This window comes from Pteropus medius, unplaced genomic scaffold (genome assembly GCF_902729225.1).
Source record: "Pteropus medius unplaced genomic scaffold, Ma_sr-lr_union100, whole genome shotgun sequence".
Lineage (NCBI taxonomy): Eukaryota > Metazoa > Chordata > Mammalia > Chiroptera > Pteropodidae > Pteropus > Pteropus medius.
The window spans coordinates 1,294,747-1,320,670 of record NW_024352786.1 but is presented as its reverse complement, the minus strand read 5'-3'; the positions used below and the strand labels follow the sequence as shown (position 1 = coordinate 1,320,670).

At 33.3% G+C, this 25,924-nt stretch overlaps 1 protein-coding gene across 3 annotated transcripts in view; it reads left to right on the top strand.

Moving 5' to 3' along the window:
• The window catches only part of PPP3CA (protein phosphatase 3 catalytic subunit alpha), a 279,943-nt gene that overhangs the window by 99,235 nt on the left and 154,784 nt on the right, over positions 1 to 25,924 (top strand). Inside the window, exon 1 of one of the 3 annotated variants that reach the window (XM_039848670.1) lies at positions 20,410 to 20,470. The exons of the other annotated variants lie outside the window; for them this stretch is intronic. Coding sequence (XP_039704604.1) covers positions 20,425 to 20,470 — 46 coding nt within the window. The 5' untranslated portion in view covers positions 20,410 to 20,424. Of the gene's footprint in view, positions 1 to 20,409; positions 20,471 to 25,924 lie in introns of those variants that run through there. 3 annotated transcript variants of the gene reach the window in all.

Genomic DNA, 25,924 nt, shown 5'->3' with positions numbered 1-25,924 from the left:
ATTCTACCAGTGTTTCTTGGGTGATGTCTTAGGGCAGGCTGCAGGGAAACAGAGTCTGAGATTTGTATGCAGGTCTCTTGGTGAGTACTCTTAGGATTAATACCTATGGGGAACTGAAGAGAGTGAGAGTTGGAAAGAGGAAGAACTTGAACTGTGATACAGTTACAGTAGAGGTGTGAACCAGTCTTATGGTAAGCTCTGGAGCTAGGATGGCCCTCCAAAGCTGTTCTGAGTTTGAGGTGAGGGCACTGGACCTTTGCTTATGTGATGTAATCTTGACCAGGTCAATCCCATATTGACTTGGGCAGTGATGCAACCATGAGTGGTACAGTTACCAGCAGTTAGCAGCCAGAACTCCTGGAAGCTGGGAGGAGAGCCTTGATTCTGAAAGGGGATCCTGACTAGAGGAACTGGATAGTGCCCCACAGCATCTCCTAGAGTTGCCTACTAAGATTCTGACTTTGATCTAGGCACTGGAGGTACCACATTGAGCAAGAGCAGACATGCTCTGTTCTTTAAAGAAGTTGGTGTCTAATAAGAGACATTATTTAAAAACTCTGCAAATGAAAACAAACTTGTGGTTGTTACAGATGCTAATACATGGTATTATGAAAGCCTATATTGAGAAGCCAAGAACCTGTTATGAAGCTACAGGTAAAATACTTTAAAAATATGTATTGATGATTGTCAAGCTAATTCTTATGCAAACTCATCTCTGGTTTGCCTTCTCTAATATAAGCTTATCCTGTATTACATTGTTCATGATGTTTTGTGTGGACATTGTTTAACTACTCAATAACAATTTCCACATTAACACCCAAACCCTCCTCAGAATGCTGAAGAAATCTTATTCAGATGAGTCAGCTGACACAATGATAATGTTATATTCCAATAATAATGGAAAAGTGTTACTATATACACATTAGACTTGACTGATTGAGAAGTCACAATTGTAGTTGTGCTATTTTCTGTTGGAATGGAGATTTTGAGGATAAATTGTATTTTTCAACTAACAGAAAAAGGATAGCCAATAAAGGAAAACTTCTGAGGCCGCTTTTTAATAAGAATTTTATTAAAAGAATAGTAACTATTATTTCTGATTATAATGATGTAGTTGCCAAGTGCTTATATGGATTATTTTACTTAATTCTTATTAGCCTACTGTTCTAAGAGGTTTACACAGATTATGTGATGTAATCTTGATAATATCTATAGGAAATAAGTTCTGTTATTCACACTTTACAGGTAAGGACACTAAAACTAGAGTCTTCAAAGAACTAGTAAAGAGAAGAGCCAAGAGTTTTAAAAAATTGGCCTTCTGGGTCTAGAGCTTTTCTTAGGGACGTATTGGTTATGTTTATTTGAAATAATGTTTTGGTAGGAGAAAAATCAGGAATGGTTGAAAAAAAAAAAGATTCATAAATTCAGAGGAAAGGAAATAACTTTAAAAAGTGCTCCCTTGCCTTATACAGATGGTGAAATTTAATAAATGTATCAAGGCAAAGGTTTGGCCACCTTCAGTTTCCATACTTGCTCCCAGTCTCCTTCCTCACAAGGCAAAGAGAGATCTTCTGTTGGATCGTATTACTGCCCTGCCTAAACCTTTTAATGGCTTCCTGTTACATGTTAATATACATTCTTTGGAGCTTACTCCTTCAACCACAGATGGTGTCCCCACCCCAGCCCCATTCAACTTTGCTCAAGTCACAAGGTTTCTTTCAGTTCTTCTAAATGCTAAGTTTTTTCCCACTTCAGACTTTTGCACTTGCTATTTTCTATGCCTAGAATGTGTTTCCTTCTGCTTTTCACATGAGTGAGTTTTTCTCATCCATCTGATCTTGACTGAAATGTCACTTCCTCAGCGGAGCCTTTCCTGACCATACTATTTTAAGTTGGTTTCCTCTTTTTCTCTCTATCTTTGTACCCCATTTCCTTCATAGCACTTGCCATAATTTGTGTTTATATTATTTGTTCCTTTGGTTATTTGTCATTTAGAGCCTCCACAGTACTACAAACTCCACGAGTACAGGGCTGGAATCTGTCTTGTTCCCTTGGTGTTTTCAGAGTCTGGACCAGTGTTTGGCAGAATTGATGTTCTGTATTGTTTGAATGAGTCATCATCTGTGGTAATATAATGGTCTTTCTAGTCAAGGCATGGTGAATTTGACTTTTTTTAATTGCTCTCCTTTTTTAGATCCTTTAGAGGTAGAATATAGATTTAAATTTAAATATGGGAAGTATTGTCAATTTTATGTGAAAGTCATGTGGGCCCTGCATAGTGCAAAAGGTGTATTATTATTAAAAGAGTTCATATTCATTTTAGTAAAAAGTTTATGTATTACCTTCTGGAACAACAGTGGGGAAAATATCTTTCTAAATATGAGATAAAACAATTTTAGACAAGTCGGCTATCAAATGGTTATAATACTGTGTTGTTTTTGGATAAATATTAGCGTATGAAAAGTTGCTCCCCAAAATAAATCTGATTCAACTAGTTTTAAAGTTAAGTTCACAAGCATTTACCATTTATGATTATTACAAAAGACAATTCAATGGCAGTAATATTCTTTATTAATTAAACATGTTTACTGAGCATCTGCTGCTGCCCAGGCACTTTTAGAGGCTTTAGGGATATGAAAGAGAAACATAAGCAACCCCTGTCCTCATGAAGCTTATAGTCTAGTGAAGGGAGAATGATTTAATTAGCAGCCATTCTCCCTTGTTTATGAATTTACATTCACGTCATTGCTAAGACTCTGTGATATCTGTCATGCAGATACACACATTATATATCCATATTGTGTGTGATTGTGTAGAATTCTGATATTACTTATGCACATGTGGGTCTGGTAACCCTTTCACGAGTCTGAAGTGACAGAGATTGCAGGTGACTGGTAGAGAGAATAGTCAACCTCAGTAGTGTTCTTTGAGGCCCAAGTAAGATGCCTTAAAAAGTCATTTTCGTTTAAATTTTTTTCTAAGACAGTTCAGCCCCACACTCCAAATGAGTTGGATGGACATAGCTTATTTTAAAAAAGGGAATGGGAAGCACGGCATGGGGAATGCAGTCAGCATTAATATGACAGCTAGGTGTAGAGCCAGACGAGAGAGAGCAATTGGGGGTCGTTTCATAAACGATATAAATGCCTAATCAATGTACTGTATACTTGAAACTAATGATAAAAAATAAAATTTTAAAAAGGGGTTTTCTTCTTAAATTGTATAAATAATGTGTAATTTGGGCAGTTTAAATTCAAGTACATAATTTTTTAAAAAAACGTTTTATTGTTTTGAAGTAATAGCTCACACACTGTCTTTCATGCATTAATAATTTATGTTCAAAAAGCCAGTTATCTATGTTTTACTCACTAGTAATATGTGTATGATTGAAAAGTTTGTTGTTAAGAAAACCTGTTTGCAGTATTTATTTGTGGATAACTCTTGGAGACTTCACATTTCTTCTAAACAGATTAGTCCTTTGCTTCTTTAATAATTTCAGAATAGTATTCAGACTCTGCGATTTGAAGATTAGAAAACAAACCACAGGAGAATTTGGTTTTCAGGCACAAAGATATGGTTAAGTAAAAGGTAATCATGCCATGCTAATATTTATGTTTGTACATTTTCCACTTTGAACATGTAAATTTCTCACAGTCCTATTAACTGCCTTAATTCATGTTAAAAGGGATGAAGTTTCTATTACTTTTAATAATTTGCTAAAAATTCGGTATGACTTTGTGATACCAAAAAAAAAAAAAAAATTATTAATAGGTGCTTTACCTACCCTAAAGGATTTAATAAAAAAGACCTGAAAATTCCTCCATTAGGACTTCACAAAAGAGGTATTTTCATTTGGGTTAAATACCTAATAATTTAGTTCATTTAATTTATTTTTCTTGACTTTTAAACTCACACATGAAGGCCAGTTAACTTGGTAATAGAAAGTGAAAAGTATACATCGTAGGCTAAATTCCCCTATTTACAGAGTGGATTTTTGAAAGCCTTTTAGGATTTATTTACATTTTCCTTAAAATATGCAAACAAAATAAGCATTATTCTGAACTGTTTTAAAAAATCAAAATGTTAAAAGCATACATCTTCTCTTTAAAAGGTCTCTGATTTACTTTTAGTTCACTGCTATGTAAAGAGGTACTGAGAATCTAAGTCTTAGCTCGCTAAGTCACGTTGGGAGGCCAGCTGGTCCCAGCACACAGGGACTTTTCTGGTTTTAGCGTTGAAAGCCATGTTCTGGGGAAGCTTCCTCCCAGTTCAGGCAAACCAGGGTGGTTGGCTACACTAATGTCAAGTTTAAAATCCTTCCTACCTGGTACTCTTCCATTCAGGTTTCTAGATAGCCATTCTTTATATGTGTCTATTTTAAAATTATTTTCTGATGTAAATTTTCAGAGGTTCATTTATACTTTAGGTATAGTGTCTTCTGAAAGTTTACTTTTTAGGAAGGCGGTCTTCCCTTTGAAAGTAGGCATAGATTTAAAAAAAAACCCTACATTTTCGTAGTGCACATTAAATTTAGATACTTTATTTTGGGAGAGGGCCGCCTAATAAGTAAACTGACAAATGAATAAGAAATGAAATCAGAGATAGTGATCTGAAAAATGTGGTCATGCTAGTTCATGTTGGTGACATCCCTCGGAAGCATATCAATTTACAATGAAATCCTTTAAATGAATATGAAAGGAACAGGCTGATTTTATTTCATTGGTAGATTTAATTATTTAAACAGTATTTTAATAAACTTTAATAGATGTCTATAGTTTTTTTTTAAATTTATTACTGAGGATTTTTTGTTGTTGTTGGAATACCAGAATATGTATTATTAAAAAGGAATTACATCAGTTATTAAAATTGGCATTTTCAGAATAAACAAAAAAATAATAATATTTTAAATTTGAAATCATGAAACATTTAAAACTGAAGAGTATTAGGAAGGAGGTTTTATACAGAAATTGGAAGGCAGTGAGATATTCCTTTTTCTATGAAGCCAATTCATGGTATGACCAGTAAGCAGTTGGAAGGAAAGCACGTAAAATTCAACTCATAACTATTTGGTTTATATGTGGTCAGTCATACGATATTGAGGCCAAAAACTGATTCACATATGTAGGAATTAGAGAAGATCAGAAGGTCTGAAGGCTCCCAACAAGAGATTAAGCATTTACTGCTATTGCGTATGCTCTTGGTTATTTTATTTCGGCTCTTAATAATGTCACTTTGAGTAAAGTAGCTACAATATTTTTAAGAAAAAAAACACCAGCTCTACTCAGTGGCCAAAAGTTATATCTTAAATCCTGGCAGGCTGTATAAAAAATGTGTGCCATTGATACCAGGAGGAACCAAATGGCTCAGTCAGCACAATTCATCATTACTACTGGAAAAAATAACTCCACATGCCTGCCCTGCTCGGGGTGAGTCAGTGGCATCATATTCATATACTGACAGCACTTTTTTCTTTTTAGGAATTACCCTCTCTATCCTGAGCCAAAGCACATGGCAGTAAGATTAAATTAAGTATCAGTGTTCTAAAGAGGGAAGGCTGATATGTTAATTTTAAATTAGCAATTCACTCAGAAATACTGAGTGAATTTGGGGAGAGGGCCACCTAATAAGTAAACTGACAAATAAATAAGAAATAAGAAAATCAGAGATAGTGATCTGAAAAATGTGGTCATGCTGGTTCATGTTGGTGACATCGCTTGGTGCTGAGATGATGACAGAGGTCAATCTAATATCGGTCTTCACTTTGGGGAGCTTTTGCTCTTATGGAAGATAGGGAATATATTGAAGTAATTTTTTAGCATATAATGCCGCGTGACAGGTAGTTAAAAGTAGGGAGTGCGGACTTATGGTTGGGAGGGATTCTTTTGTTCAACAGTAGTAGGAATTTTTAATTTAATATTTTAATTATGATTTAATTATAGCTCTGATGGATCTAATAACCCATCAGAAATTTATCAAACACTTGAATAAATGAAATATTTAAGAGAATAAAAGATGAGTAATAAGCAATTTAAGTTTTTTAAGTAAGTCACAATCCAATGAGGGAGACAGACATGTAATGAGTATTTACAGCAAGATATGGTAAGTATTATAATGCATCTGGAAAGGATATAATTTTCTGTTTATTGTATTTTATATATGTTTTAAATATATATATATGCATATATATTTTTTTTTCACCAAAGTCTTCAACACTAGGTTTAGTTCAAATGGGAAAATATCCACCACATTATCTGATTAGTATAGCTAGTCTTCACTTGTCAAATCAATAAGCCAAATCAGACTTAACTTTTGGAAGGAAAAAGTTTGATTTAATTTTTCAGTATAAATAAACTATGCCTCCTTCCCCAAGCATCTGATTTCTGATTTCTAATTCTAAGATAGATGGACTGACAGATAAATAGTCTGGCCTACGCGTTGGTAAAGGCATGGAGTCTGGCCATGAGTTAGTGGCTGGATGAAGTGACTGCTGCCTCCCACACTTCTTGCTTTGCTCTCACAGGCCTCTCCCTCCAGAAGAGAGGTCTGAGTTGTCTCTAGTTGCTTGATGCTCTGGAGATTTTTAAACCCCTGAGCAATGCGTCATTCTAAGATTTGCAAAGTGGATAAGAACACTGGTGAAAGAAAAGGGGCAGGAGTGTTGGTGGGAAAGAAGAACCAGAGTGTTCTCAAGGAAGTAGTTTTAAGAAAGAGGAGATTTGGGAATTGAAGATTTGGAAATTGACTTTTATAAAATTATCCACACTCATATGCACCTTGGAATGACTGTATTTTGAAAATGCTTCATGAAAGATGGATTATGAAGTGTGAGTAGGATTTTCCTAGATGAGGAAGGTGGGGAGGGGAGATAGTTCATGGAAAGGGACAGACGGTTCACAGAATACATCTTGAAAAGAACATGCTGTATTTATGGAAAGTAGAAATTCTCATAGTGACTTCAGGATGGAGTTATGTTGTGGGAGTGGCAGGTGAGACCAGAGAGCCAATTGGGTTTGGTTTGTGAAAACCTTTGCATGCTATTAGCATCTAATTTAGATCTTACTTAGGCAGAAGGGAGACACAGTGGCTTTTTAGCTGGACAATGCTGTTACATGCAGATAATTCACCAGGCAGAGTAAAGTTTAGAGGGGAAGTTGGGAGGTAAGATAGGAAACAGATTTCATCCATTCTAAAATGAACATTTTTCCCCACACATTTCTGAAATTGTGTCTTAATAGTTGATGGAAGTTATAAATTAATGACAGTATTTTTTCTTCCTTAAAGATATATAAAATAATGATATATTTTTAAAGTAGAAGTGATGTTGGTTGTAAAAGTAGGACCTTTCCTAATTCTCCATTTGTTCTTCTCACCTTGCTTTCTTGTCCTGTTTGCCTGGAAAAGCAGCTAATCACTCTGAAAGCATCCACCTACCTTTTAGTTCCCTCCTTCTCTCCTCTTCCTTTTCCTGCTGTCTTGTGAACAATACTGAGAATAATATATAAGACCAGAGGGAGCAATTAACTCAACATTTGACCCAGGGATTATAGTAGAGACTGGACTAACTTGTGACTAACTCCTAAGGGCTCAATTTATGTTAATGCTGCCTTTAGATTCACTTTCTTCACCTGAGAGGAGACTGCCAAACTCCCTAGTTGTTTATTTAAGCAAAGGTTTACGTTTGCAAAGAATGAATAGATCAAAATAAGAAACAAATAGGGTTCTTGTAAAGTGCCAGTTAGAGAAAAGAGGCTATCACAAAATCACAGTTTTGCTCAAATGCTTATCTGTTTCTAATATACTTGGTAAATGAATCCTGAAGGATAGTCACTTTCTTTGCACAGAGGAATTTGCAGTGACAAGACCCCTCAATAGGTAGCTGGCTTCCTAGAATTAGTCTAAAAAGTCAAGCTCTCTTTAATTTAGAACTGGACACTTGAAGTTCATTCAAAGCCTCTAGGTATTATCTCCCAAATGTATTGTTTTTATGTACATGTAAATCGTGTGTGTAAAATAATGAATAATCTTAATTCTGACAATTATATTACTCTTTTAGTATTTTATTGTTGCTTCTCTGTTATTTATTTCTTAGTTTGTCTGGAATTATTTTTCAGTTGGTTCTTAAAAAAAATTCTGTTTTGGACAACTGCAGCACATATTTAGAGAGAGAGAGTTATTTATTAGATTCAATTTATCATTCTATTTTATACTTCAGCCATTTTCAAGCTAATATAACATTACTATTAGAAATGGCTTATTGTTTCAGTGCTGTTGAGTGGAGTGGTAGGAGTTTACATGCTGGGTGTCCAATCAAAACTAAATTCTCAAAAGAGCCCTTCTACTTTGCTAATTGGAAAATCAAAACCGGTATCTTATGGGAGAGCACTGACTGGACTTTCCTGGGCCGGTTACCTCTGGAGAGTTAATATCTACTTACAGATCTTATCTAATTAAATGGCTGTCTTTCAAAATAGTTACTTGCCATTGTCTCTTGTTACCTGATGATTAATAAAAGACTCTGTTTTACCAGGGATAGAGTTTACCTTTGTTAGGGTTCCCTGGCCCTCTCCTGGTTCCAAAGTTTAAATATTTAATAGTTGGTTCTTTGTGAATTTCATCAAGTGCTTCTAATTCACAAAAGCATCTTTTGAAAAACAGCCCATTGGTATGAAGGATTTTTTTCCCAGATATATATGGAGAGGTTTTGTTTTGATTTCTCATGAACCAAATGAAAGAGTTCTAAATTAAAACAATTTGAAAAGATAGAATGTAAAACTCCTTATTGCATAGTGTCTTTAATCAAGACTTTTTTATTATTTAAGTGTTTGGTTTTTAAGTTTCCATATCTAAAATCAAAATGGTTTCTATTTAAATTCCATGCTTTGTACAGATTTCTACAGACACTGTGGATGCTGTCCATTCATAATTTCGAACTGTGATTTAATTCTCATAAGAGTTTCTACATATTGATAATCTCCACTCAGGATTTGAGATTTTTACAATTCTGTAGCAGTGTCTCTGGAGATATATGCTGATATATGCTGAAAGAATCATCTCATGGTGATTTCAAGAATTCCCTGTTGAAGTGACTAGGGAATTCTTATCATGAAAAAGAAACTGAAAAACAAGTATTTTAGATATTTGTTCTTTAGTCAGGAAAAGGAGGTTGCATTTATTTAAAATTATTTAACATAGTAAATTTTTCGTGCTATGTAACTTTATTTGGTTAAGTACAGCATGAATCATTGAATAGAGAATACCCTTGAAAGGCCTGTTGGGATGAGAAGAATTGTGTTCATTCTCCTTAAAGCACCACTAGTGTGATTGGAACATGAAGAGAAGTTAGAATTATTTATTTATTCTTTCATTTATTTACTTAGTTAACCCAAAAAATACTTAGTGTGAGTGGTCTTCTGTGTTTAAGGTATTAATCTAAATATTCACTTATCCATAAAGTATTTCTTGCGTTTTCAACTATTACACTACAGAGTGAGAGAAAGACAGTCGATGAATAATAGTAGCATTGTATATGATAAGACCACACAATCCTGCATGTAGAGCAAGAGGGGAGAATACAGATTATGAGGACAAAGCACAGGTCAGACATAAGGAAAGATTTCCTTGGATTTTAAATTATTCATAACCCAGTCAATCTCTTAAGAAATTGATGGGCATTTATTTGCCTAAGAGGAAGTAAGTATGGTATGAGCATTTTCCCTCCATAAGTGTACTATATTAATTAAATAATATAATTTATGTGTATATAAATTTATATGTATATTAATTAAATAATATAATTTATATGTATATGCAATACGTAAATATGTGTGTGTATGTATGAATGTATAAACCTATATATCATTACCCTACAGACATCTGTATTTTAACATTGGACTTATCCACAGGACCACATTTATTTTATTTTTGGAATGCTTATAGTAAACACTGATTTATTATAAAGCATCTGTAAACATTCATTTCTTGGTATCAGTATTTCTCAAACATTTCTATCAGAGGACACCATGGCTGCAGAGATGAATGAAGCAAGTGATCATGTTCTTCTGGGTTGTATGAGAGGTAATAGGTCTCAGAGGTTCTTGTAAGGGGAACGTATTTTGAAGTCTTAGGCTTTATATGAAAAATCATGCAAGCATTTCACCCTCCTCTAAATATATGTGTTTGTTTCAATACAAGAAAATATTTTCCTGTTAGATCTTTGAGTAAAACTGTCACTTAAAGATGTACCAGGTTGTAATGACTTCCTGGTGCAAGAAACACAGCTGTGCATTTAGAACTTTAATTCAGAGTTATTTCTAAACTGGTGAGTTCACTGAGTTAGACTTGTTATGCTGATAACAGTTGTTGAAAGGGTCCTGAAAGAAACTTATTCATCTAGCAAAATTCTTTATATCAATGGTCTGCTGCCCCTGACTTTGGTCATCATGTTACAAGTTTGTACTGTTCATCTTGTTTGTACTGTCTGTCTCACGTTTGTACTATCCATCTCGTTTGTACTATCCGTCTCAAGGAAGCCTGGGCAGTCGGAACATACGATTGGTTTCCAGCTAAACATAGCAGATGTCAGGCGGTCCTAAGTTTTTAATTTTATCACTTCTTTTGAGAAATTTTACCTAGGTATGGACGTAATAACAACAAGGTTGGAGAAAAGGAAGAGACTGTGTGTGGTGAGGGAGCAGGGGAGGGGAGGGATGTTTTCAAGGAGCCTGGATTCTCAGAAAGTTCACGACTCATGTTTTAGCCAAGCTGTCTCAGCACAAATCTGTTCACTAACTATATTAAAATCCTTTAGTGCTCAGGTCCAATATAAGATTTTCTTCACATAGAAAGAAGAATAACATTACTTTAATGCTGAAATTTCAAATTTTCAGGTATCTCAACATCAATATCATTACAGTATTATATAGTACAGCTCATTATCCATCAGTAGTTTGTATTCAAAGCAAATATGAATTTTTTATTTGTTCACCACCCTTTTTTTTCTCATTCCCCACACTCATATACTAATGTTCATGTTTTGATGGAGAAAACTCAAAATTTGATTACCAGTGTTTCTGATGTTGATATTTGTGTTTTTATAAAGTTTGACACAAAGTGCTCACACTTTTTTTTTTTTTAACATAATTATTATATGTGCCTACACCACCTGGTCTTCCTAGGTGGTCTCCCATCCAAGCACTAACCAGGCCCCGTCCTACTTAGCTTCCGAGATCAGACATCGGGCTTGTTCAGGGTGGCATGGCTATAGACCATGGACCATAGTTCCACTGGGGCACGAACCAAGGATCTTCTGCATGTAAAGCAGACGTACTAACCGCTACACTATGGAAACAAGTCCTAAAGTGCTCACTCTTAAATCTACATTTATCCCAGATGTTTCAGAAGCAAAAAAGGAAGGTTCTTCTTTTCTCATTAGTATTTTATGTATAGTTTCCTATGAGTATTTTATATATAACATACATTTTTTTCTATTTTAAATTCCTCTTAACTGTCATAAAAGGTGTATATTTAACATTGTTTTTAGACTTATCCTTAAACACATAATACAATTCTAATTTGCTGTGCTTGTTACTGATAAAAACATTCTGGAGCCAATACATTCTTTGAAATACAAAGAATTCTGTATTTCAAAGACACCCAAAAGGACATTTACAAACTGGCCAACATTTTTACTGTAAATTTTAAATTATCTTTAGGCAACCAAGGCTTGCGGAAAGATTTGTGACCAATGTGCCATTGTCGAGAGCTTAGTACATTTAAGTGTTACATTTCTTATATTATTAGTCGATTTATATATTCAACAAATTTTATTGAGCCTCTATTTTTAGCAACAGTCTTTTTTTTTCTAGGATCTGGAAATACAGTGGTAAGCACATTCAGCTAACATATCTTTGTTGTCATGAACCTTGTCTTCTGGTGGGCATGTGATAGAAAGAGATAGGTATAGCATGGTACATCAAATAGTGAATTTATGGAAAAAAATGAAACTAGAAAGGAAAATGGAGAGTGTTGGGGATGTTCAATTTAAAATAGTGTGGTCAGGGAAATCTCATAGAGGCGACATTTGGAGGAAGACCTACAGGAAGTGAGGAAGTAGCCTGGGAACTCACATGGGGGAGTGTTCCAGCCAGAGCAAATTTTAATCCCTGAGGTAGCAGCGTGTCTGGTGGCTCTGGGAATCTCAGAGTTGGCAGGTGCCTAATGAGTAAGATGAGAGAGGAGGGAAAAAGGAGCTCACAAGAGGGTGTGTTGTTTGGGGGCAGAATGGGAGGAAATCACACAACATTTTGTGAGGGCTTTGGCTTTACTATATAGAAGATAAGAAACCTCCCAAACTTTGGGAGGTGAACACACAATACAATATATACAGTATATATGACATACTGTTGAATTGTACACTTGAAACTTATTTGACTTTATTAATCAGTGACACCCCAATCATTTTTAATAAAAAAAAAAAGAGAAAAAGATGAGAAAGCTTTAAGCTTTGGAAAGCTTTAAGCATGAAATAGTTAATGCAGAATTCTTAAGAAACCCTAATGAGACTTTGTGCAGTGAAACCTCTTATTGATAATATTGACTGGTTTTTCTACCCCTCCCCTCAAATTTCCTTATTTATTCTAAATATTGAATATCAGAAAATGTTATGTTTATAATATACATTCCCGAAATTAGCTGTGGCAGATTTTTCAATGTTCAGTTTCAGGTGATTTAAAATATAGAGTATTTATTAGTGCAGGCAGAAACCAGACTGCTGATTTCTCCTCAGGACTCTGGCCGTGACATTTTGAAATAAGAGCACGGAGGTCTTAAACCTGAGACTGTAGAAGTAAAAGCTTTTAAAGATTTTCAGACTAATAAACATTTTCTTGTCCTAGTTACCAGACAAAATCAGACATAAAGAGAAGAAGGAGTTAAGTGGTTTGACTAATATTTTCCTGGATTGTAAAAGAAGTAGGGGTAGGATGGAATGAAGGAAAAAAAAATAATGATCTTAAAAAAAAAAAAGTGCTTGAGAATCCTTGAAAAAAAAACCCAGCTGGTTAAAACATAAAATTAAAGTAACCATATATCCTGTTTATTTCCCAGGACAATTTTGATTTATATCTGTTGTCCCAGTATAATTATTAATAGTACCCATTTTATTCCTCAAAGTTGCCTGATTTAGATGATAAATAATGTAGTTACCCAACTTGTAACTCCATAATTATTTGTGCTTCGTATCTTTTCTATTATTCTAAATCATTTCAGTTTTTGGTGTTTTCATAATTTTAGTTTGATTTGGGGGTATTATTAGTATTCATTAGTTCCATATTTTGTTTTCTCTTTAAAAATTTTTCCCCTATGGGAATACTTTTACAGTTTAGATTAGAGATTGTTCACTTTCTAAGCAATTAAGAAAAATATGCCTCATTTAGAAGATGCTTATATTTAAGGTTTGTTTTTTTTTTTAGTGTTTTTGTCTGGTGAATGCTTTACTAATATATTACCTCAATTGGAAACATTGTTATACTAGAAATATTGCTATAACGTTCTTATAGGTATAGCATTGTGGAATCAGGAGAACAGAACTAAATTGAGAGTCAGGAAACTTGAATTCTAGTGTTGTTTTATCTAGTAAGTGGCATTATAATTTCGCCATCATCATTTATCCTGTCTATGCTTTAGGGCTCTCTGGCCAAAACTAAGTCATGCGCTGTTGTGTGGAGCCAAGGAGCTAATATGTTTCAAAGAATTTTATAAATTATCATTTCTATCTAAATCTGAGATTGCATTAGAGCTGCAGAAAAAAGGAAAGCCCTCTTAAGTGAATCAGTTACATTTTTTTTTTTCCTAAGGAAGTTCTGAACCAGTAAGTTAATTACCTCTTTTCCCTAGGGAATGAATCAGCTAATTATAAAGAAAGAGCCAAGGTCAAATTTAAGCCAATCTTCCCATTAGTCTAAGAGATGACTTAGTTCATCTCTTGCATGGGAGTAATGCAGGAGCTAATGTGAACAGTTTGACAAGTCTGGGAGCCTGTGCAAATAGACCTGAATGGACTTTTCAGAATGACGTAGTAATTTTATTGAAAATAATGTGCATTAATAGGCTGTCAGAAATACCCAAATGTCTGTCTTTCACATACAGATACTTTCTAGATTACGTGCCCCAATGACCTAAACAATTGGCATAGATAATTAAATTTTAACTATGTCTTTGCAGCTAGCTAATCCAGCTTGGAATCTGTGTCTCAATGTAGGACATATCTTTTATCAGAGATACTGGAACAAGAATGACTCTGTTTAAATAGGCTTAAGCATATTCCTTTTTAATAATGTTCATTCATAGTTTTATTGTTTGATTAAGAGTGGATCCTCATTCTGTCCTTCTACAATTGGCCTATCTTTGATATAAATGATAATTTTATGAACCACATTTTCATCAGTGCAATGAATCATCCATTCCTGGTTACCTGCCAATAGATAGTCATGACCTTGGAATAAAATAACAATTGGGAAAAATAATCTGATTTCCATATGTGATGTTGGACAATGTAAAAGAGTATAAAGTGTGCCCAGTCTCTAGTGCACATTTACTCACACATACAGAAATGAAGGAAAAATGCAGTTAATCTTTCGTGTGATATTATTTTTAAAGATTGGAAAAACAATGACTAAAAAGAGCAATTATGGTGTACCATTGTTATTGAATGTATTTTTAATGTGTGTTTGGGGTGGGGCTAAGGGTGGAAAGTTTTACAAGCTGGATATTTGATTCAGTGTGGAAAAGAATTCTGTCCATTTTTATTATGTTTCTCAAATATATTTTTTGAAATTAATTGGCTCTTCTACACTAAAAGAAAAGAAAAAGTAGAAAGAAAAAAGAATGAATAAGAAAAAGAGAAAACAAAACGAAACAAAAGATAACAAAGGAAAACAGAAGAAAAGAGAGGGAAAACAAATGAACAAAAGCTCCTGAATAACTCCCGAGATTGGTTTTTGGTATAGCTTATTTTAGCTTTGGTTTTTGTTTTACTGATACTGGTGATAGTGGTGGTGCTGGCAGTGGTTGTTGGAAGGAATGGATTTACATTTAAATGTGATGTATCAGAATAAGTAACAACAGATTTTAACAGTGAAGATTTCAATAGGTAAAGATTTTGTAATTCTCAACAATTCATCCTTAATATTACATATTATTGAACCAAGTAGACAGGAAGTCACATGCATGATTCCAAGAGAGCTTTGGCTGAAAAGTATATTGACATGAGAAAATTAAAAACAATAAAAACATCAAGCATTTTGTGTATTTTTAAATCTTGAAATTTTAATAATTTTTCCTACAATAGTATTCTCTCGATTTTCATTTTTAAGGAAAATAATACAAGCATGTTTAGCTTTTTGCCCAGTGTTATGCAGAAAATGCTCCTCTAAAACTAGATCTCTGTTATGTTGGCTGTAAAGATCAATTTCAAATATCAAGATCAATTTCAAATATCTATGCCATCCCATTATTTAGAAAGGGTTTGTCTGACCTTTTTGTTTTTCAGCTTTACCTAATAAAGTTGTTTGCCATGAGAACCTAATCAGGTAATGCATGTTGAAGCACCCAGTGTGGTGCCTAACTGGTGAGCCCCCGTAATGCCCGCTCCTCCTTTTGTCTTTGAAGATCAGTGCAAATAGCTAGTAGAAATTCCAGGGTTGTGAAACAGTGTGCTTGCCACAAAGCTGCCGCTGTTACTTCAAATGACTTCTAAAGTAATATACACTGACCAGAGTGATGATTTTCCAAGTGGTCTAAGAAGTTTGATAAATGTTTATGATGATTTAAAGTATTTTCAGAATTCACTTATAACCTGGGCTCCTAAATTTAAATACAGGTTATTTTATATCTATGAGAAGAAATGAGAAAATTTCAATAGCATAGATCTGTAAAGAAAATAAAAACAAACTAAGGATTAGTTAGATATCTTCTCTTGGTTGGATATCTCCTATTTTTAAGTGTGTTTTGATAGTGGTAAGAGCATAATCTAGAAGAGAGAGCATATGTGTAATTTAAATTATCTTGGCTATCAGGTGGTGCTTAAGACATGCCTTTGCTTTCAGAAGGAATGGATTTTGTTCCTTGAAGCAGTTTAAAAAGTAACTAACTAAAGTCATTATGTATTATTTTTGTAACATAAATGTGTTTGGAGTTGCAAATATTATTATGTATTAGAAATATGTCTACTCTGGTGTGATGTGGTCATTTCTCAATGCGGACAGGCGGGATCCTCAGATTTGCCTTACACTTCTACGCATGTGCCGGCTGCATTTATTGGACTTGATTTTGTATGTGGCTTTTCCAAAAAGTAGGCTACTTGAAATAGTTTCATACATTCATGGTTTTTAGCAAAATGAGCGGAAGACTTAGAATTCCAATTTGGAATTGTTGGTTTGTTTGTTTTTCTTTTTTCATCTGTGAAGTGATGCTGGCTAGAATAACTTTTAATTCTCAAAATATGATTTCTCTTTAAAACAAACACATAAGTGATATGACCTTGAATATATCAGACCTGACAAGATTAGAAGTCTTTTACATTTATGTAAAATATTATTTTACTAAGAATGTTAGTATAGACTTATTTACATCTATTATGCATAGCAACTACAGAGGCAGCTGTATATTTCATATAATTCTATGTGAGTCCTTTATAAGAGGCACAGTAGTGTGCCCTTTTTATGATCTTTGGATAATCTATCACCACATTTCGTATTTTATACAATGTAGCCTTAGAATTAGTGCTTTCTACTACTTAGCAACTAGTGGAAAATATATATAAAACCTTGAATCAGTAGAAGCAAGTCATGTCTTTGGAGGGATTTGCAAGGCTTTCCTCTTATCAAATTATCATATGAATGATTTTAGCTTAGAATTGTTGAATTCTATTTGACATTATATATGATAATAGAAATTCCCTCTTCGCTGGAATTTCCGATGCAAGACTGGTGTGGGGTGATTTGGAATAGAATACTTGGATTTTATGATGGTTTACTTTAAACAGGACAATCTGTTTCAATAAAATCGCAGGAGGAATTTAAGGCAAAGGGGGTCATTTGGGTTTAGCCAACATTTCATAATGCAGACCTTCAGTCAGGTTAATTTATCAAACTTATTGAAGTATGACTAGCATACAGGCTGTAATTTACTATAACCTTTGACTGTGTGTGAGCATGTGAGTTATTGATAGAGAATGTGCAAGAGGGTGATTAGATAACAGATGCTGTCCTCATGTAAATTGGGAAATTGAAGAAGTAAAATAACTGAAGTGTTGCATTTGCATGTAGTAGGTAGGGAGAATAATTACATTAAGAAAAAAAAAAAACCAGCTGTTTTCATAGTGCTAGTTGTACCGAGACAAGTATATTTTTCCTTGGTATCAGAAAAGCTAGATCTTTTTTTAGAACTTACTAATCTCCAGCTGAGGAAGCATTAGTAATTCTGTTAAATAAAATTCACTGTTAATACTGTCTATTTAAGAGATTATATTTTAGTTTTATTATTTTTAAAAAAGGATTAAAATAAAAGTAGAACTGTTTTTGGTGAAACAGGAATAGGTTAAATTTCCCTTTCTCGTTGGACTATTATTTTAGTAAATAAAAGAAACAAAAAGAAAAAGAAAACCCAAAGCCTGCTGTAATTGTGAAAACAAAGCATTGGATATATATAGTATCATTTTAAGAATGTGTTCTTTGAACTTGTCTCAGAGGGTTTGATAATTTAGGTCTTGTAAAAAATTAGGATACTAAGTAATCTGATTTCCTTTATGACAAAACTATTCATATGTATTTGTAATCTTAACTATATAAGTGTCAGTGAAACATGTTTTCTTCCTAAGTGTGATCATCTGTTTTACATTTAATCGGAGAAAATGTCTCCCAGTTTTCTGATTATAATGATAACATGGCATGCAAGAAACCAGAGCATGCTAATCAGACCTCATGATTATAAGTATCTAACTTCATGGAAAATGATTATTATGGATGTTCAATAGCATTCATGTGGCCACATTTCATGTTAAATTCCATTCTTAGTACTGTAAAGTTATGCATTTTTAACTCGTTCATGAAGGAAATTTGGAAATTTTCTGACTTTGAGTTTTAATTCTCTCATTTCATTTTGCAACTTATACAATACAGTTAAAAAAAATTAGTCTGCATTGTTCCATAGAACACATTTTTAACTGACCCCTCCCAAGATGACAGTACCAAAAACTGTCGAGTGTATTGAATATTCATTTTGTTCTAGGTCTTGACTACCTTTTAGATCGCTTTAATTTAAAGAAAATAGAGCTTCGAGGAATAAAAGTTTTGTTTATCATAGATAGTTCAGAATAATATGATTTAATTTCCCCTTTGAAATAACTTATAAGTGATATTTTCTTACAAGCTGGCCTACTGAAAGCTAGATAAAAGAGAGAATATGTGTTTAACTTAATAATGAGATTTTATCATCGCAGTCTAATTATTTTTTAAGAAGAGATTAGTTCTCTGCTGTCTGTCTTTGCTTCCATGCTAGTTTTTAATATTACTCTTAAGATTTGATTTGGAAGCTGTCTCTTGAAAATAACATACTAAAGCTTTACTTATAACTATAATTTCTACTTATGTGCAATGTTCGTAATACTATAAAATACTTTTTAAGGGGAGAAACCATTTTATTAAAATATTATGCATATATTGTCCTGAAGTAGAAGAATATGGTTATAAAATATTGGTGTCATTAAGGAAGTATAAGTTGGAAATGTCACAGATGTACGTAATGACCATCACTGAGGCAATAATATTAGTTTTTTTAATAGAAATAATGTCAACAGTATTCTGTGTATTTTTTTAACCACTAACTTTATCTTCAGATTTTCTCTAAATAGGCATTTCTGTGCTTTTCTGTTGAGAGCTGGGTTATGATTGCTGTGTACATGGGTAGTTGGCATTAACACAGGTGTATTTGAAATATTCCTTACTATAGCATTTTTCCCAATTTATCTTCTCCTTATTCAGTGAGCCCACATTATTCATGAATTTTTAAATTATTATTTAAATATACTTTCCAGACGTATTAATTAAATATTTAGGAAAATTTGAAAGATGCACAAGATAATAAATTATAGCATATCAGATTTTGGCGGAGAATACGAGAACCCCAACCTCACCCTTCCATCATTCCCCATTCTGATGCCCTGTAGCAAAGTAGGAATTTTAACATTGATTCCTCAACACTTTGCTCAGTGTCTGACAAAGAGACACTTAAAAAAGGTTTTTAAATGAATGAATAAACTCAAATCTCCAGCAGATGTTCTTCAAAAGGACCATGTGTTTATTTGTGATATGCAGGAGCATATGGATATTCAGTAAAACCTATAGAGAGTAAATAGTGATAGAGAACATTCTTTATTGGCTGCTGATTGCTTATGTCTGATTTGAGACTTAAAAAAATAAGTATAATTCTGCCCATTTCAGCCCTCAAAACCAACCTGTCACTTTTGCTTTCACGTTCATTTACTCCATTAGTTATCTGTTTCTTTTTCCCAGAAAACAGTTTATTTTATAGGTGAAACCCCACTACTGAAATGTTCTTATTTGTGTTCCTATTTTATCTGAATGTTGGATGAACTGTATTTTCCATTGTTACACATGGTTTTTTCCTTTGTTTTTTTTAAATGAATTGTTTCTAGAAAGAAATCTAAACCGTGGGTACTTTTTATTCAGCTTTCCTAGTGTTTGTGAAAACAAAAGTTGATGTTTTATACATTGAAGAGCTATGGGAAATCTTAGGTCGTAATAAAATTGTTTTTTAAAGTGAAGGGAAAAAAATAATTCAGCAGTGAAGGCGAAAGAGTATGCTTCAGTTTTCCCACATTTTAGCTCCAAAAAAAAGTTATTCAATAAAATAATGCCATTTTTAAGGAATTTTTCTTAGATTAGTTAATAATCCTTTCTCCTTTTTCCACTTTCTCCTTTCTTTTAACACTTTTTTTTTTTATTTTTGGTCATTTTCTCCTCTTTCTCCCTTTTTTCTTCCACCAATATTTATTTACTAGGTCTTCTCCCTAATGAGCTCTTCTTCAGGATAGGAGGTTTATCCTCGAGTTCCAGAAGTAAAGATGAATAGTGGAACCATTGCATTAATATTCTTGTCCCACCTTGACAAACAAATTCTTTATTAAGATGTAGATCCCTTCAGCATTACTCAGGGTCACTGGCTGGCCTGCATCCACCCTGTGCAGGAAGTGGAGAAGGTACAGGGTTTGACTCACTTTTGACCCTCAGTTTCTGACTCATCCAAACACTTTTGTGCAATACCCACACTGTACAAATGAATGCACAGGCCTGCCTTATGCTGATTTCTGTTTTTAAAAATGTTCCTTCCAAAACTGTAGCCTGAGGAATGTCCCTAGTGTTTGTTAAACAGATGAAATGGTTATATATTAGAGGTGAGTACTCTAAACCTTTATGCAGTGTGTATTTTCAAAATGGAAAAGAATTTGGAGCCTACTAGTTTATTCCCTCATTTTACAAACAAACAAACTGAGCAATTCAAAAGTGAAGTTTTAATGGTGGAGTCCGAATCTCTGTGGGCTAATTAAGGACCAGTAAACATTTCATATACCCAGCATATAGAAAAAATTAGAATTGATAGTCTAAAAAAGGAATATTTTTGTGAAAGTTATTTTGAATACCAATTTTATTCAATAAATTAGATAGTTTGGCATGATATAGTGTAAAGAATTGAAATCAGATTTACCTGCATCTGCATCCAAACTCTGATAATATTCGAGTGAACTTCAATAACATAGTAAACCTTTTTTTTAAATCTGTCAAGTGGGAACAATAAACACTCATTTTATATGGTTATGGTAAAGACAGGTCTCAAATTCAAATAATCAAAACTCTTGACACCAGAACAAAGTGCTCCAGGTATCAATAAAATCCATACAGAATGTCTAGCCTCAGTTTACCCACTAGTGTAGCACATTTCTGCAACAAATTTTGGAAGTATTTCTAAGAGCTAGCACAATTTAATTGATTTGTGCTACAAAATAGCATCTTTTACTTATATAAGTACTGAAACATTTTTATTTTCTCTGACCATTTGAGATACATTATTAATATTTGGATCACACTTTAGGGAAGGGATTTTTCAGTAGCCACGCTTTCAAAATGGTGTTTGATATAATTTATCATCAATGTCTGTGGTGATTTTACTCTAAGAAGTAGGCTGTTGTAATCAACAGGACATTTTTGTAGCGAATGAGCATTTCTAGAAAAATTTTGAAGGACTTACATGTTTTTGGAACGTAGGACCCACAATCCTATGATCAGTTGGTGAAATATAATTTTTAGCACTGTGACTGACAAAAAGTGCAGAAAATTCAGCTTTCAAAAAAGTAGTTGTGCTCATTTGTTATCACCACCAGTTCCTTAATTTGGAGCAGTGTCAATCATTCTGCAAATGAGAGGAAATACTTTATATAATTGAAGTTTATTTGGGGACCATGTTATTATTTCCATGACATGGTACAATAGCTATATAATATGTTTCTGAATGAGAAATCATATATAATGCTGTGCAGTTTATTGATAGTGAAATGTCTTTCCTTTGTATGCAGGTCAGCAAAAAAATTCACCTCAAAAAGCACTTTCATTCTTAGATTCTTCTGTTAGATGTTCATTATTGGCACAAAAGTTCAAGACTTAAAAAGACTTTTCTTTTAATAAAGCCAGACACTTGTTTAATACAAGATCCTCTAAATTTGGTGATGATGCTGTCTGTCATCTATTGAATGTCTTGTATTTCTTCACTACTTAAGTGCTGCTCTTATTGAGTTTTTGTGACACAATTTTTATGTTAAACTGATTGTGTTATGTTTCTAAATCTTTGCTCAATGGCAAGCATTTTTTAGTACTATATAGTAAAGTGTATCATACATTTTCAATAGATTAACAATGTTTTAGAATAAATTTAGTATATCAGCAATATGAGGCTTGTTCTGGTGCAAATTATGTTAACTTTATTAGGAATTTAAAAAATGTTCAAATAAAAACAACTGAAGGTTAGTTTTATTTAGTGTAAAAAGACATTCGGATAATGGTGATCAAGTCTTGTTTCTAAAATACATAACTGATCTTTCTTTCTTTTTCCTGTTGTTTATCTTTTTTACCAAAGGGAAGAAAATGTTTGCATAGTAACAAATTAAGAAGAAATTATGTTTTGCTTAATAGGTAACTGGATAGTTAATAGGTAATTAGGTATAGGAGAAAATAGAGAAAACTTTGATTTCTTTTCTAATATTAGAAATGAACAGTTTGGAAGAAATCAATATAATGTGTATTAACTAAAGCATTCTGTGTTTTGGTAATAACCTGTTCAGTTACATACAAGTATTTCTTAGAAAATGAAGTGTATTATTTATATTCTCTTATATTTTGCTTGATATTTCTTGGCTAGCTGAATAGATTTTTTTTTCTTTAATTTATAATTTGCATTTATATTTAAAATTATCAAGACAATTTTCTCTTCTTGGCTTGAAGGCACTCATTGCATCTGGTAAATGTACTATTTATTGTATTTTACATTATTTACATGATTAATTATAAATATTATTATTATAAACATTAGCAATATAAATATTATATTTAGCAAAATGACATTCCCTCAATGCAAATTCAATTCAGTGAATATATATACAAGATAAAATCTGATTAAAGGACTTGTGAGTTTTCTTAGCAAAGAGGTACATAGTTATACATAATTACTCTATAAGGATGAAAAAACACTTGGTTATTGCTATTAGGATTAAAAGATTATGTTCTAACATTTTTCTCTCTTTTTTAGCTAAGGAATTATATTAATTTAAATGAAAATAAGAGAAATCAGTAGGAGGAAAATTGCTATGGGCGATTGTAGGCATGTACCTAATTGCTGTGCCAAAGATTTTGGATTTCTATGGAGTCAGACTGTCACAGCACAACTTGGATTTTCTTTGCATTTGATTGCTGGTTATTTCAATGAACTCTTCCAGGTGATCTTGCTGGCTAGTCACATTAATAAACTTACCTAAATCACTCCCCAGATCACACTGGCTTGATAAAAGAGAGCCATTACAGTTTCTTCTGCTATGGGCAGAGTCACATTCTTGAGTTTTAAATTTTGTTTATCTAATAGATAGAGAACTTTCTCCATGGAGATATTTATCAATGCTGATAGCCAAAATGTACCTTATGGCACGGGAATCATCGCAAAATGAAGGCCTATAATGATTCTTCATCTCTTTCCTGGTAAATCACAACTTGGGGAGCTACTACAGTTTTTCTGATTTTGCTCTCATTTTAACAAGTCTCATAATAATAATAGTAAGCACTTACTGAGCACTTAGTGCATGTCAGCCATTGTTCTAAGCTTTTACATGACATGTATTATTGAATCTTTACAATAGCCTTGTGTGCAATAGGTGCTATTATTATACGTATTTTACAGATGAGGGAACTCAAGCACAGTGCGATTAATCACCCCGAAACTGAGACCCATTAAATAGCAGAAAAAGGATCTGAACCCAGTTTATGGGGCTTCAGAGCACTGGGCAACCACACCTGCATCACCTAAACTTCTTTAATACAAATCCTTAAAATAAGAGGGAGCAACTCTTTTATTTGAGAACAAAATTCATTGTAATTAAATGATTGACAGTGTTAGTTATCTACGACTGGCATGTTAAAAGGATGGTCTGCCCCTCCAGATCACAGATCTAGAATGCCAAACACGAGTTTTGAACGTGGAAGGAAGACATGTGAGGTGCCTGCAGCTATGGCAATCATGTCTGTCAAAAACCAAAGGATTTCTTTCCTTTGGTTGGAATTCTTTGGTTTACTTCTTCTTTAATTAGCCTTTTTTAAAGGGAAATAGCAAGTACCTTTGACAACCTGTAATTTGTAGGCATTTTCAGATTAAAGTCGTGAGTTTCAGTGGAGAGGGCACGGGATTTGGAGTCAAGACTGTAGGATTATGTTTTGGCCCTACACACTAGCTGCTCTGTCTTTAATGTGTAATGCAAAATATTTTTCTTATTCGTTTGATCTATAAAATGGTGAACATTGTGATACCTGTCATATATCATTATTATGAAGATTGAATTAAATCATACATATGAAAATGTTTTAAAAATATAAAGCATATACAGACAGATATCATTTTTTAAAGTTGAAAATCTTATGTTTGTAAAATAGTTCTTTGTTCCAAATGACATTTCTCCCTGCCTAGTAGAAAAGTGAGATTAACACAGCTAGAGAGATTTTGAATTGAGATAATTTGTTAGGAATTTATTTACCCATTATTGATTTGAAGACACTTAATAGCATTTAGTATCTTCACATCATATTTGACTTAAACTAATATATGGCTGTAGTCATTAAATAAACAATATGTGCATTATAGACTAAAAAGAGTTTAACTTTCATTGCATGGTAGTACACTGTTCAGTATGAAGCACGTATGAGTAAATGGATATGTGAGTAGAAAGCAAGTTTTTCACTTTTTGGTGGGAGACTTTGGAAATCGATAGCTAAATAAACTATGTCCTTAGCTAAAACAAACTAACATGTTTATGATTTTGATTTAAATTTCTGGGCAATTTTACTGATATCCTCTATTGTTAAATATTTGTGTTTGTGTGAATTGACTGACTCACTATGTCAGAATTGTTGAATTGGTTATTTGTTTATAGTAGTTTTTCACAAAACATAATGTATCAGGAAGACTGAGTTTTATAGGGAAAAAAGTTGGGAAATGAAGCATGATTGATTTTCTTCCTAGTTAGTCATAAGACACAATAACATATTCAGATCTCTGAGAAAACTTGTCATAAATAAGCCTGTTTAACCCTGTTTAACATAGATGTTCTGAAGCATTTTTTTGGTTCCCCCAGAAAATGTTTTTTAATAAAATGTCTATTAGCCCAGAACTAGAAATGCTGTTATACACATACAATCTGATGTTTTTGGAAGGACTTCTATGTGTATTGCTGGTCTGAACCTTCCACTAAGGTCACATTATGCTCATAGTAAGAATTTCATATGTGCCCATGATGATGAATACATTTCTTGATTAGACAGTTATCTTGGGGACATATTTAATGTCAGTTGGCAAGATTAAGTTCCTTCCTACTAGGCTGCTATATGATACAGACATTTATGTAATCCTCAGGGTTTTTATGAGGTATAAATGTGCCAAGTGTAAATGAGAGTTTTTAGGTTATACAACAAAATGCAGGCAAAATATAGAACAAAAAAATTCCTTTCATTGAAGCATAATAATAACAAATAATAACAAATATACGTACTTAACAAATCTGAGTTCATACCTCACACCACGTATTGCACTAAGCACTTTTGCAATATGGTCTCATTTAATCCTTTCAACAGCCTTTCGAGAGGTAAATATCTCCATCGTAACAGATGAGAGAACTGTGGTTTCTCAAGGATTTCTTAAGACACATAACTGTTAAAGCCAGAAAGTGAAGATAGGTAATTAGGTACTTTAGAATGCAAAATGACCATACATTGTAGCATTTAGAACTCAGATTCTGCTCCGTATTGCTGAAAATTATTATGGGAAGAAAACTAAACAGGCTTTCTAAGGAGTAAAGACTGGGGAGGCACACTTTACAAATAAAAAAAAAAAAAAAATCAGAGGCTAGTCTGAGAGGCGGCCAAAAGTCACTGACGGAAAACTTCTGGGCTTTGGCTGGAACCCAAACTCATTGCTCATATGTGGAAATTCTTTGGAGGCTCCTCTTGCCTTTGGAACAACCCATCAGAAATTAAATTACAACAAAGACCTTATACCTTTTACAATCTGAATAGTGAACCAATTGTTCCTTGCCATATTCTGT